Source organism: Homarus americanus, unplaced genomic scaffold, assembly GCF_018991925.1.
Source record: "Homarus americanus isolate GMGI-L3 unplaced genomic scaffold, GMGI_Hamer_2.0 scaffold51859, whole genome shotgun sequence".
NCBI classification, from domain to species: Eukaryota; Metazoa; Arthropoda; class Malacostraca; order Decapoda; family Nephropidae; genus Homarus; species Homarus americanus.
This window is the reverse complement of record NW_024711292.1, coordinates 10,406,681-10,419,986: the sequence shown is the minus strand read 5'-3', so window position 1 is coordinate 10,419,986 and position 13,306 is coordinate 10,406,681. Positions and strand designations below refer to the sequence as shown.

General features: G+C 42.7%; 1 protein-coding gene across 1 annotated transcript in view; it reads right to left on the bottom strand.

The window, feature by feature from the left end:
• Window positions 1-8,013, bottom strand: part of LOC121878447 (dnaJ homolog subfamily C member 17-like) — a 49,369-nt gene extending 41,356 nt beyond the window's left edge. Inside the window, exon 1 of the mRNA XM_042384715.1 lies at window positions 7,748-8,013. Coding sequence (XP_042240649.1) covers window positions 7,748-7,831 — 84 coding nt within the window. The 5' untranslated portion in view covers window positions 7,832-8,013. The remainder of the gene's footprint in view (window positions 1-7,747) is intronic.
• Between the last annotated feature and the right edge of the window lie 5,293 nt (window positions 8,014-13,306).

Genomic DNA, 13,306 nt, shown 5'->3' with positions numbered 1-13,306 from the left:
TCATGGCACATATCAAGAAAGATGTGTTGCAGAAGTACTGGATTGTCTCAGAGAACATTTTTTCTCCAATGTTTGGAAAATATATTGCATGGGACAGATTTACCCGAATACTAAGTTACCTGCATTTTGTAAACAATAGCAACCCAACAAGTTGTGGAAACAAAGAAAAGTGTTTACGAAGCTCAAGGAACAGTTTGTGGCATTTTTCCATCTCCCCAGAAACTTGATATTGACGAGTCACTTGTGTTTTTTCATGGCCACGTATCTTTCAGGCAGTTTATTCCATTGAGAAGGCATCAGTTTGGGATAAATTTTCTGTACAGTGCAATTGTGAGATGGGTTACACGTTGGATATGGTGGTGTACACAGCTACAGGTGTGATTGTGAAGGTCTTGCTAAATAGCAAACTTGGGGAGAACCACATCCTGTACACAGACAACTACTACACCTCACCTGCGCCTTCTAAGTTCCTGCTTGAACATAACATTAGCTCCTGTGGCAAAGTGCACTCGAATAGAGTCAACTGGCCACACTTTACTGAAGATACTGGATTCCTGCTTGGGATTGTATTGCAAGTTATTTGTGCTTGTGGAGAATCAAGACCGTTTGCAAAAGTACATCTGTCGACACAGACTAATTAAGAAGATGTGAAATTTTTCAAAATGCAGTAGAGAAATAACAGTGAACAAAAATTATATATTTCATTTTAGCAAACGCTCGTACTTTAGGTCCACGTCCACAGAAAACATAAAATTATACCACAGTATGCTGCTCCAAGAAAAGTGCTTTCAGTGGTACCCTATATTAAAGTAAATTCTTTTTGCTTTATATGCCGGAGGAGTTAAGTAGGTTTAGATGGGTTAGGCTGGTTAGGGCAGGTTCTCTGCATTGTCATTTCCACATTCGTGTTTAGTATAATGCAAATAATATTTCCAGAAATTTTGGTGCAACTCCATAAGTTATTTCTGGTGCTAACAGTCTCCTCCAGCTTACCTTAATAAATAAAAAGGAAAATGTCGGGCATAAAACGAATCTTTATCAAAATGGTTATAGTAGAGAAGACGGTTTGCACCCAAATGCATTTATATATTTCATTCATATTTTCCACAGTTGTTCTTTGGATGATACTAATTAATCAAATTGAAACGACAATATTATAGTTTTTTCCTGTTTGGCCCATCCTTCAATCATAATCTTGTTAGTGGGCAAGGCATGAGAGATGAGGGAAATAACAGGGTAAAAACATTGTGAACTCTGATCATGTGGCAGTAATTACACGTCTCTACATGCTTTGTTGGCAAAGAAATACATTATTCACTGTGATTATGGTGCCGTTGGATATCCCGTGGTGATCATGTTTTGGTTCACATCATCTGCTATATGGCAACATCCGCAGTCTTCGTTTACATGTCGAGAAAGAAACGATGATCTCTTCGGACATGTTTATTTCGATTTATATTGGATTGAATTCGTTCATTTTTTCTAGAAATGTTGTTTGGCTGTTAGTAAATAATAAAATCAAAATGACAATGCACAGGTTAGGTTGTTAGTGAGGCTGGGTAAGGTTCTAATAGGTTCTGTACATTATCGTTTCAATTTTCTTACTTAGTACCTGTATCATTCGAACATCTCCTGGAAATTTGGTGCAATTCCAAAAGTCCTTCTGGTGCTTACCATCAGCTCGACCATTATCCTTTATTGAATTTGTTCATATTTTCCACAGGTGTTGTTTGGATGGTACTAAGTAATAACAACGATATGCAAAGTTATCCTTTAATTGTACCGGTAAGAATTTTTTCGCCTGTATCTATGATAGTGATATCTCCGTCAGCTGGATCAATTGGTGCAGAGCACTTCAGGGAATGAGAGATTTCCGGGTAACGTGATGACTCTCTCAAAGCCGGAAAAATCCCTCATCCCCGGAATTTTCCGGGTAACAGAAAAATTTTCTCTAAAGTTCCAGAAATTGCCCATTACATCATCCCTTGAACCCGGAAAAATGTCTCCCATCCCCGGAATTTTCCGGGTACCGAAAATTTTTTCTCAGAATTTCCAGAAAATGTGCCTAATTTTCATCTCTCAAACCCAGAAAAAAACTCCCCCATCCCCGGAATTTTCCGGCCGGCTATCGGGAAAGTTTCCTCAGATCCAGCGTATTTCCAGAATAAGTACCCCTCGGAAAATTTCAATTCCAGCTATCAGAGAGTTCCGGGTTTGAGGGATTCCGGCTAGCAGAGATAATGCTAGTAAATTACCTGTAGTAGGCAGAATGCGACGTATAGCTTTATACCTAGGTATGTAAATGCCTCGTATTAACTCGCCAGGCCAACATACAGGCAATTAAAACATCTAATAATTACTGAAATACGTAATATTAGGAGGACACGTCGCTACCTGGCATTTAATTGCAATTATGAAAACCCCCTACCCCACCCTCCATTACACGCATTGCTACCGTCATCTCTTGCCCTAGAGCGAGCAGTAAATAAATGTCAACTCTCGAGGGGTGGAGATGGGTGGGATGTCGATGTCGCATTCTGGACTATATCACAAAAACTGTTTTTTAGAAAAAAAAAAGGCTTTTTGTTCAATCCAGAATGCGATGTCTAGCTTTGATTACCCGAGCAGGAGGTGGAGAGGGAGGTGACATTGCGTATAAGGCTCCGCTAGCTTAGGTCCAGATTATAATTATAAACTGCTCGGAATATTTTCCAATATTGGGAACATTTACTGGAAGGTAAAATGTTAATTTACATATCCCAATTAGGATACTCACTTTATTCTGATGAGGAAGAAGGTTCTGATTGTGGAGATTGACTAGGTGGGGGAGGGGACCCCAGCACCACCCCATGTGAAGCATCTTTCAGAGATAGATGAAGATAGCTGTTTTTAAAGGTTTTTGAAGATTTCCAAAAAGCCACTTCTTTGATCTGACTAAGGCTCATATGCCGCAGAAAGGCCAGAGACCCTGCATATATCCTCGTTTCATGTGCCAAAAATTTCTTGCCGGGGTCTGCTTGATTAACTAACTGAGATAAATATTTTGTCATTTGACTAGGAGACAATTTCTTACCATCCTGTGATGAGAATATACACAGGGGCCTCGATTAGGGAATCTGGTTAACCATTCTTGAAGATTCCTAACTGGGTACAATATATGAGGAACCCTTGTCACATCCATTAGCCATTTTATCCTGATAGGTTGAGCTTGAAAATTCTCCCTTTCATTTTTTCTTAGGATCTCCGTAGGAAAAAGGGTGACATCTTCCTCAGAAAATACCAATAATGATGGATTATTGGAACTTGAAATCAGTTCACTGATTCTCATACCTGTTGCTATTGCTAGAAGGAAGGCTGCCTTCTGGAGCAATCTGTCCCAGTTCAGATTTATATTGTAATTAGGCCCCATAAGAAATTTAGTAACTTTTTCCAGAGGGTCAACCAATGCTGATTTATAAAATGCAATTGTCAATCCTTGAAGGCCTTTAACTCTGAACAGAAATTAAAAAAATTCTAACGCGACTGTTTCCGACAACGTGATTGGAGTTGTTAACCAGATAAATCGCTGAAAAAGTTTCCAAGCTTTCTATATTACATAGAAGTTTGGGGTCTATGACCTGCTATCACTTGGTTAACTAAATTGGAATTACCCAACAATCTATTTAAACATCTTTTGAGAAACTCCAAGCATGCAGTGCCAAGGATATCTCGAAATGAGGGTGCAGTATCTGTTCTAGACATCCTTGTTTCAATTGTAGTGGATGCAGGCACCAGTCCAACAGATCCAGGCACCACAGTTGTAGGATCCAATATGGTGCAATTAAGAGGACCTTGCCTTGGAAGGATCTGAGTTTGTGAACCACTTTGGGCAACATTTTCACAGGTGGCAACAGATAGATTGAATTCCAACGGTTCCAATCTATGAGTAGAGCATTTCCTAAAAGATTCGATCGTTCCAGAGATGCTTAAGTTGGCATCTTGTGATTGTTTTGTGAGGCAAAGAGATCTATATCTGGAGTCCCAAACCTCCTCACTAGACTCTTGAACTTCGATATCTTTATGGACCATTCTGTTTCCATCAATACTGGCCTGAGACGGGACAACGCATCTGCCCAATTGTTTTGTACTCCCGGTATATGAGTTGCTTTGAGGTAAAGTGTTTGTGTTACACATACTTTGAAAAATTTTTCTGACAGTTTTAGAAGGGGCCAAGATCTGGTTGAGCCTTGATGATTGAGACAAAACACTGCCGTTCTGTTGTCCATGGCAAACAGGATCGTCATATTTTTTAAATTTGGGTTTGCCAACAAAAAGAATAGGACTACTGCTAATTCTTTTACGTTTATGTGTTTGTCCCAAAGGGAGTTGCTCCACTTCCCTTGACGGAACTTTCCTTTTGAGGAATGGTATCCCCATCCTATTTCGGACGCGTCCTTACAAACGACCTAGTCTGTTTGAGGAGGAACCCAAGGAGATGAACCGATTAGATTGTCAAAATTTGTCCACCATGACAGATGATTCTTGATCTGAATCGGGAGAGAAGAAGCAATATTCCTGTTTCTGTGAAGCAACTTCGACCCCAATCATGCCAAGAAACCTCTTGCTTTAGACAAAAGGTTTCTACTTGGTTTATCACATCTGTTACTCTTGCTTCTGGTAGACTGACTGACTGCTGATTGGTATCCCAATGGAGACCTAACCAATCCAATTTCTGACATGGTATGAGATTTGATTTGACCTGGTTTATCTTTAATCCTAGGCATTGAAATAGTACTAGTGTACGTTGGGTCGCCCTTTGACAATCTTCGAAAGAGTTTCCCATTATCAGCCAATCATCTAGATAAGCAAAATTTCTTATGCCCTCCTTCGCAAGGATCTCTCTGGGGATGTTTGCCAGTTTTGCAAACACTTTTGGCGCAATTGTCAGGCTGAATGGCATCACTGTGAATTGATAAGTTACATCCCCCACTGCGAACACTAGAAACTTTCTGTACCTGGGAGCAACAGGCACGTGATAATAGGCATCTTCGAGATCCACTTCTGAGATCCAAGCATTGGGCGGAAGTAGATGCCTCACATGATCGTAAGTGAACATCTTGAAACTTTTTTTGGTAATGAATTTGTTCAGGACGGAAAGGTCTAAAATCCACCTCAATTTGTCGCTGCCTTTCTTGGGGACTGGGAATAGGCGAGACATGAAATATTTCTTTGACTGTAACAGTTCTATCACACCTCTGTTTAACAGTTGAAATACAAATTCTGTGAGTAAGGGGGTTGGTTTTTTACCCCATTTTGGTAACAATAGGGGAGGGCACCTCAACCAAATCCACGCGAGGCCCCCTTGATTGTCTTGTAAGCCCATATGGAAGAAGTCCACCTGTTTTCCCAACCCCCTCGACGACCCAGCTGTCTGGCTTCATTGGAAGGGAGTGGTCGCTGATGTGGTGGAATAAGGTCTCCTTCCACTTCTGAACAAACGGCCACCCCTACTACGTCTTGAATTGTTTCCTCTTCTAAAGTTTCTTCTAGGTTGATAATTGAACTTAGCAGCTGGTCCTGTTCTCCTGTTAGACCTTCTGCTTTTAAAATTCCGAAAGGTCTTAGAACTCCTTGGAACAGTAATATTAATAGCTTGCTCAACAGCTGACCTATACTTAACTACTGTAATGTTTGTTCATCAAACAAAGCAGGAGAAAGAGGGGAAAAACGTAGCAATAAATAAGCACAACCACTTGAAGCATTATGAGTGGCTTGCTTCCCCTAAGCTGGGCTTTTAGTTTTAGGACTTTCAACATTTCCAAAAATGAGTTGTACAGGGAATATGGAATCCCTTGTATAGAAGCAGCAAAACATCTGTCTACTTCTGAATTGTCCTCATAGTCCAGCACAAACTTAGTCAATAACTGACACGTCATAATTACAAACCAAATATCCGCTGCCAACTTCCTAAATTGAAATTCTTCAAGCAACAGTGCAGAAGCAATTGGTTTCAAATTTATTTCATAACTTATTATATACTTATATCAGCATATTTTGGAACCGACAAATACTGAAACATTTAGATCTCCCTATTCTGAGCATTTTGAACCCCCATATATACATGGCAGAAATGGATAATTGTGACACAATTGAATTTAATTGATTTTAAGTACTTTTCAGTCTTCGTCTATGTGAGGAGATGTTATCGTCGTGAAAGCGCGATAATTATGAGCGTTTGAAGGATTTGAATTTCAGTGACCATTGTGACAATGGCCGTGGTAGAGGTTGGGTGTGAATCGCGCTCCTACGATTATTTTAAGTTTATTGCTAAATATTACGAGAAAGACGATCAAGCTATCCAATTCCTATGTAATCACGGTGATCTCCCTACATCTGTTGAGTGCCCGCACTGTAAATTGCGTTGTAAATTTAGAAAGAACAAGCATCAGAGGTTGACCCTGGTCCTTCCACTTCTAAGGTATTGTACTTTTGGACATGACACACCCCAAAGTTTAAAACTATTGAAACATTTAGATCTCATTATTTTGAGTCTTTTGAAACCCATTTACATTAGTTGGAAATGAATAGGATAGGATAGTTTGGTTTAAGCAAGCCTACCGGGGGTACAGAGGCGGAGCCCCCAGCTAGGGGTTAGGTTAGGTTTGGTTAGGTTAGATGACTCATTTTCGTGTTTTCCCGAACCCAAAACCCCGATTTCGAAGGCTCTCCACCATTATCAATAGGGGGGGGGGCAAAAACAAGCAATTTCCGCCAAAAATGAAGGTCAGATGCGTTTAGAATACCAAAATACACTAAAAAACGGCATTTTTGCATTTACACACCACACATTCCTACCACTAATCTATTATCATATTCTAATAAGACATCTAATTATAAGATAATTTTCACCTATTACATTACCGGCGAAAATGTATAATAACGGAGATAGCATATCCAAAATTTTCTCTATTTTCTTCCATTAATCTTCCTCCAATATCGCCTGCCTCACCTCCAACACTGCGTGTCTCCTGCGTCTCCTTCATAAATCATCACCCGCATGCGTTCCCGTACACGTCACGCAGCCAACCAAAAGCGTTTTTGTTTTTGCAACCAATTAAAATTATTTTGGGTTTAATTTGCGGTATATTTGGCCCAAACAAATTAGAGTCTTATTTTGGGTCTCTCATATTCCTAAATTCAAGTTCAATTCCAACTATGGAAGTCTGCGATGGGTGTCACCTGAATTACATGGAGCTGATTGCGAGTTTGGGGGAAAAAACGAAGAAACTATAGCATTTTTTTGATCGCATGGTGTTCTTCCAACCTCAGTAAAGTGTACTAAGAGCAAGACAATGTAAATATCGCAAAGACCAACATATGTGGCGTTGTGTAAGAATCTCAGAATCCAGCGACGAACAAGAACCAGGCCAATAAGGTAAGAGATAGGTGATTCCACCATCTGGTGAGAATCAGTTAGATTAGGTTTGGTTTTTGGTTTTCTAGTGTTTTTTGGTGTATTTTGCCATGATTTTTTTTTCGGAAAACGTCCAACGAAAAAAATTCGAAAAAAAATACCGGCTAATTTCCCCCACAAATGAAGGTCATACTCAGTCTAAACACACACAGACACACTAGAAAAATATATTTTTGACTTTCTAACAGTGCGGTGTACCAGTGCAAATTTACCGAAAAAACATATTGGTCAACCTCGAGGGACTCATGCCCTAAAGTAAAAATTTACCTATAAAATATTACCAAGATAACTAACCTCTTGTTCTTTGGCACCTATTGATATCCCGAGTATCTCGTAGAAGTCAAGCTTCGTAAGTTCTTTCTTGTTTTTCTTAGACATTTTGCGTCAATTCTGCCCACCAAAGTTTCAACAGATGCGCCAATCCCTTACTCGAATATTTCTCTGAATTTTTTCCCAATATCTCTTTGTTCAGCACACCAAAATATCTCAAATTACAACCGTTCGTAACTGGCCAGCCTGGGTTTGTTTATAATGTGGAGGGGTTGGGGGGAGGGGTAGGGGGAGGGGTTGGGGGCAGTGGTTGGGGGAGGGTTACTAGCGCATAACTTTCTATATTTGTACAAATCCTCCGCTCTGGATTATGAAACTTGCACAAAATCAATTTTAATGTTTATTTGTAAGGAATTTAAAGCAAATTTATGTGACGTTTATGCTAGATTATATCCCTTGAAATTTTAACAATATTTCCACATGCACGAATTTATGGTGGTGCACCCACTAAAAAATTATTTGGCACCCGTGTCATATTGTATCACGCCGTAAGGGTGCCGAATATTTTTTTAGTGGGTGTACATGTATGTATCGTTCATGTATGCATGTGTGTGTTTGTGTGTGTGTACAAGTATCATGTGCACCCTTACGGCGTGATACAATATGACACGAGTGCCGAATAATTTTTTAGCGGGTGTGTGGGGTATGGGTTGTTTGGTTCACACTCAGGATGGGATGGAGAAAGGAAACTCACAATGTGCTCTCTGTATAGATATTGTATTGGATGTACAGTGCAGCTTGGTGCTGGGAAGTGGCAGCGTGGTTACAAGCGTGATGTAGTCTACAGGTCCAATTGATATGGACTAGTGTACTATATGGGATAAGTGTAGGTCGTGTCTAAAGGTTATACTATTTACGTCTGTGAACGATTAGTGAACATAGCTACCGTAGGGTCAAGACCTATTCAGGCGCTGCTCCCGCTACGCAGCTGCCCCCCTTGGCCAATGTTCGGCCCATTCCCCAAGTCCCTCTCCCCAACTCATCCTCATCACCGGGTTATCTACATTATCAAAAGTGACAATTTCGTTTCGGAAAGAAGTGGGATCAGTGTTGAACAGTGATGAACAGTGTTTAATCCAGTGAATTCAGCACTAGACAGTACCAGTGAAAGCCCCAACCCACCAGTGAGAAAAGCACCCCTGGGAACTGACCGCCGTCTCCTGACAAGGAGGTGCTAATCCGTCCACCCTGGGAATAACAGAGAGCCGGCCGGCTATGTACCTGACTATGGGATAACACAACATCACCGCGCAGTGAGGTACTGTTACACCACCCCACACCACACAGTGTCCCCATGACTACGTGAGGTCCTTCATATCAACACCCGAGGACGAGTCACTATACCACGTGAACACCACACCACCCGGTGTCTGTATGACCACGTGAGGCCCTTCATATCAACACCCGAGGATGAGTTTGTAGGAATTCGTGGCATAATGTTGTCTAGCACTCAGGATGGATGGAAACTCTAAGGTGGTTTTCTTGTATAATATGAGTTATATGATAGACAGTCTGGTGCTGGAGGTGCCGTGTGGTGAGGAGCTGCTCAGTAGAGACGTTCAGTGAGTAGCGTGTTGAAGGAGGTAGATGTGCAGGAGCTTCGTTAGAGAAGATGTTGCCTGTTGCTGGCCTCCTGGTTGAATGAATGCTGACAGCGTGGAGCTTGCTGGAGGAGGTGTTGCTTGTTCAAGAAGAGAGACCAGAATGAGAAAGCTGGTTGGTGAGGAAGCTCAGAGAAGGACAGCTGGTGGGTCGCCATGCTCACTGGCGGGAGCGTGGACCGCCAGGCAGGCGGCGGAGGAGGAGCGAGGGCCGCCAGGCAGCGGCGGAGGAGGAGGTGTTGCGTGGTGTAGAAGTGAGGCTAGAATGAATCTCAATGATGATGTTGGGGGATTACTGGCCTCTTCGCCGTTAGGCTATTTCGGCCGAAGCTGATTGGTTGGACTTCTTCCGTTTCTTGTTTCTTCTCTCACTTTTCACTTTCCATTCTTCTTCTCGGTCTTGCTCCGAAAGATTTTCGTACACGTGAATAAACGGGATAGCTGATAGAGTTATGAAGTCGGGTTTAATTTTGGCTTCTTCTTTTTCCGTGATCTTCTTCTTGGGGTCTTGAGTTTTAGTTGTTGTGGTCTTGTTCTGGTCTTGTTTCTTCTTTTCTGCAGTTTTCACTACAAGGAGAGCCTCCTTGTAGCTCAATTTTTCTTGACTTCGCAGCTTAGCCACCCTACACTCCTCCCTCCACTTGGGACACTCCCGGTCGGAGGAGGAGTGAGGGCCACCACAAGCTGCGCACTTCTTGGCGGCCACTGAGCAGTTGGTGTCGTGGTGCCCGGGTGTCCCGCAACTGGAACATACTTCCTGAGCACGACACTTCCGCGCCAGATGGCCGTACCTCTGGCATTTATAGCATCTTGTAGGCCTTCTTTCGTACGGTCTTACTGGGACCCTTTCCCATCCCAGCAAGACGGTGCTCGGAAGTTTCTTGTGGCAGCCAACCAGTGCAGTTGTACTGGTGAGCTTCTGTCGTACTGAGAGCTGCTTTCCGATCAGCTCGGCCAGTTCTTCTTTTTCCAGATGTTCGATTTCTGTGTGGGAGATGACTCCCAAAACCAAGTTGTCCTGTAGGCAGGTTTCAACTAGGATCTGTATCCCGTTAATTTCTCTAACGTTTTCAAGTTGCCGGGCCTCTCCCCATTCAGCGAAGGTGACAATAAGGCAACCGCTGTCAATGCGGACGACCCTTGTCACCCCCGTGATTCCTGAGTCATCAAAAAACTTCCTCAGGACAAGGAGGTTTAGTAGCTTGCGCGAAGGGCGCTTGACTGGATACAGCCTAACGACCTTCGCCTGTTTGCAGAACATTATCTGGATCACGTGGTACCTCGAGAGCAGAAAGATCCTACCTCGCCGAGGTTCAGTTCTCAAGTGTATCTCAATGGAGAGACAGAGCTTATATACCCAGCAGCCGTGAGTCCTCTATGAGTCATGTTGGGAAAACCCGAGAAAGTCGCCGGTCTCTAGTTCCGTTGCTAGGATACTGTAGTGGACGTCTCCCCTACAACTGCTTACAACTGCGTAGCCACAGCCACCACCTGCCACCACATTCCAACGTGCCGTTGCCTAGCAACCAAGCGAGAGCTGTCCCCAGATGTTACCGTTGCTTAGCAACGAAACTAGTCACCGGCAACTTTCTGGGTTTTCCCAACATGATTCATAGAGGACTGGCGGCTGCTGCGGGGTATATAAGCTCTGTCTCTCCATTGAGATTCATTCTGCCCATCTTCCTGAACAAGCAACACCTCCTCCAGCAAGCTCCACGCTGTTAACATTTATTTCAACCAGGAGGCCAGCAACAGGCAACATCTTCTCTAACGAAGCTCCTGCACATCTACCTCCTTCAACATGCTACTCACCGAACGTCTTCTACTGAGCAGCTCCCCACCACACGGCATCTCCAGCACCAGACTGTCTATCATATAACTTATATATTATACAAGAAAACCACATTAGAGTTTCCTTCCATCCTGAGTGCTAGACAACATTAATATCTCGATACCCCTACAATACCGTGACATCTGGTGTCGCCGCTCGCTTGGTTGCTAAGGAAGGCGTCGCAGGTGGGATGCAGCTACGCAGTTGTAGGGGAGAAGTCCACTACAAGTTACTACACCACGTGAACACCACACCACCCGATGTCTCCGTGACCACGTGAGGTCCTTCATATCAACACCCGAGGACGAGTTACCATACCACGTGAACACCACACCACCCGATGTCTTCATGACCACGTGAGGTCTTTCATATCAACACCCGAGGACGAGTTTCCACACCACGTGAACACCTCACCACCTGGTGTCTCCATGACCAGCCCGGGCCATCAACTGTAAAGTATAATAATTTGTATGTTCAATCATTGTTCCTTCTTCTTTTAGTAATGAAAGCTTTTGTTAAACGGCCCACCCACCCCACGTCCTTGTATGTAATAAGTCATTTTTGTCTAATGTATATTTTCAGCCTTCGGGCTGCCGGCTTTTTCAATAAACCGTTAATTATTATTATTATTATTATTATTATTATTATTATTATTATTATTATTTTATCAGGTGAAAATATATGAGAACAATGATCTGGAAAAGGGATAATGTATCAGGCATATGTGAAGCGTTGGAAGTGATCGAGAAACTATACTTCAAAAAAAATATCTTGTATACCCACGCCAAGAAAAAAACGACGCTAGGCCTTTGTTAGGGTTGGCACCTAGGCCACCCCGGGCTACAGTGCCGAGTATTGTTATAACCCAATGAATTTCCCCAGGAACTAGCAAACCACACCCTTACTTTAGTATGTAATTTAGGATTAAGATATATAATTATAAGGCATAAGGTCACAATAGATATGAAAGTGTATATATGAGAACCTGAATAATGTCAAAGTGAAAATTAAAGATTGGAAACTGTAGGCCTAGTTCAGTGTGAGACGCCAGGCATCGCTCTCAGTGACGCCCGCCTTCTCACCGAAACAGGTCATTGAACTCTATCGTGCTTCATCAGCACTCAGAGACTTATCTAACAGTATTTTACATCTTAAAACCTTGCCTAATGTTATAAAGTGAAATAATACAGTTGTTGAAAGTTACTAGTGTTCCCTGAAGAATGCAGTGATGGCTAGGGAAACACTGTGTAACACTAAGTCCGTTTATTATGGATGAGAGAAATACAAGTGGTGACTCGCGTGTGCCATGCACGGCTCACACAGTCAGACTAAGGCTGCCTTGCCATATGGCAGCCTCGGGGCAATGTTGCCACATAACACGTGCAGTGTTGCCACGTGATTATATATATAAATGCTACTCGGTACAGTAGCTTATGTACAGGGTTGCTACTTGGCACAGTAGCTTAGATACATAACCTACAGTTGTAATAATGCGTGGTGATAAACGCCCCTCAGGCATTATTCTCAGTGACGCCCGCCTTCTCACCGAAACAGGTGCGCGCCCAGAGCGTCGGCCGAGCAACCACCACTGCTCCACTGTGAGGAACCCACCTGGTGTGGTGTGTTCTGCTTATGGCCATTATGCCACCTCCTCTGTGAATCTGTGGATACCCTACATATCACTACCCAGGAAAGGAGAACATAATTGTGTGTTTGAGGAGTTTCGCGGTCGCCATGTGGAGCGACCTAAGAATACCAGGAGTGGAATCAGTGCTGGTATGATTACCTGGGAAGTATCCCATCTACTTAGTAAAAGTAGAGTGTGAACAAGGTACTTGGTAGGTGTACCTAAGAATACCGAGGAGTTCCATACTTGTAGGTGTGGAGTGTACCTGAAATGTGGTGCTATAATATAACATGTGCTGCTATACTCTAACAGGTGGTGGAGTCTGATGCGTTGGGTGTTATGGTAAGAAGGAATGACCGAGGTAACATTGGTTGTTATGCAGAATGAAGATGATAATAGTACTTATTTGATGAAGGACGTATACTGATGTGAAGTGTAATGAACATAATAGTGGTTATTCTGAT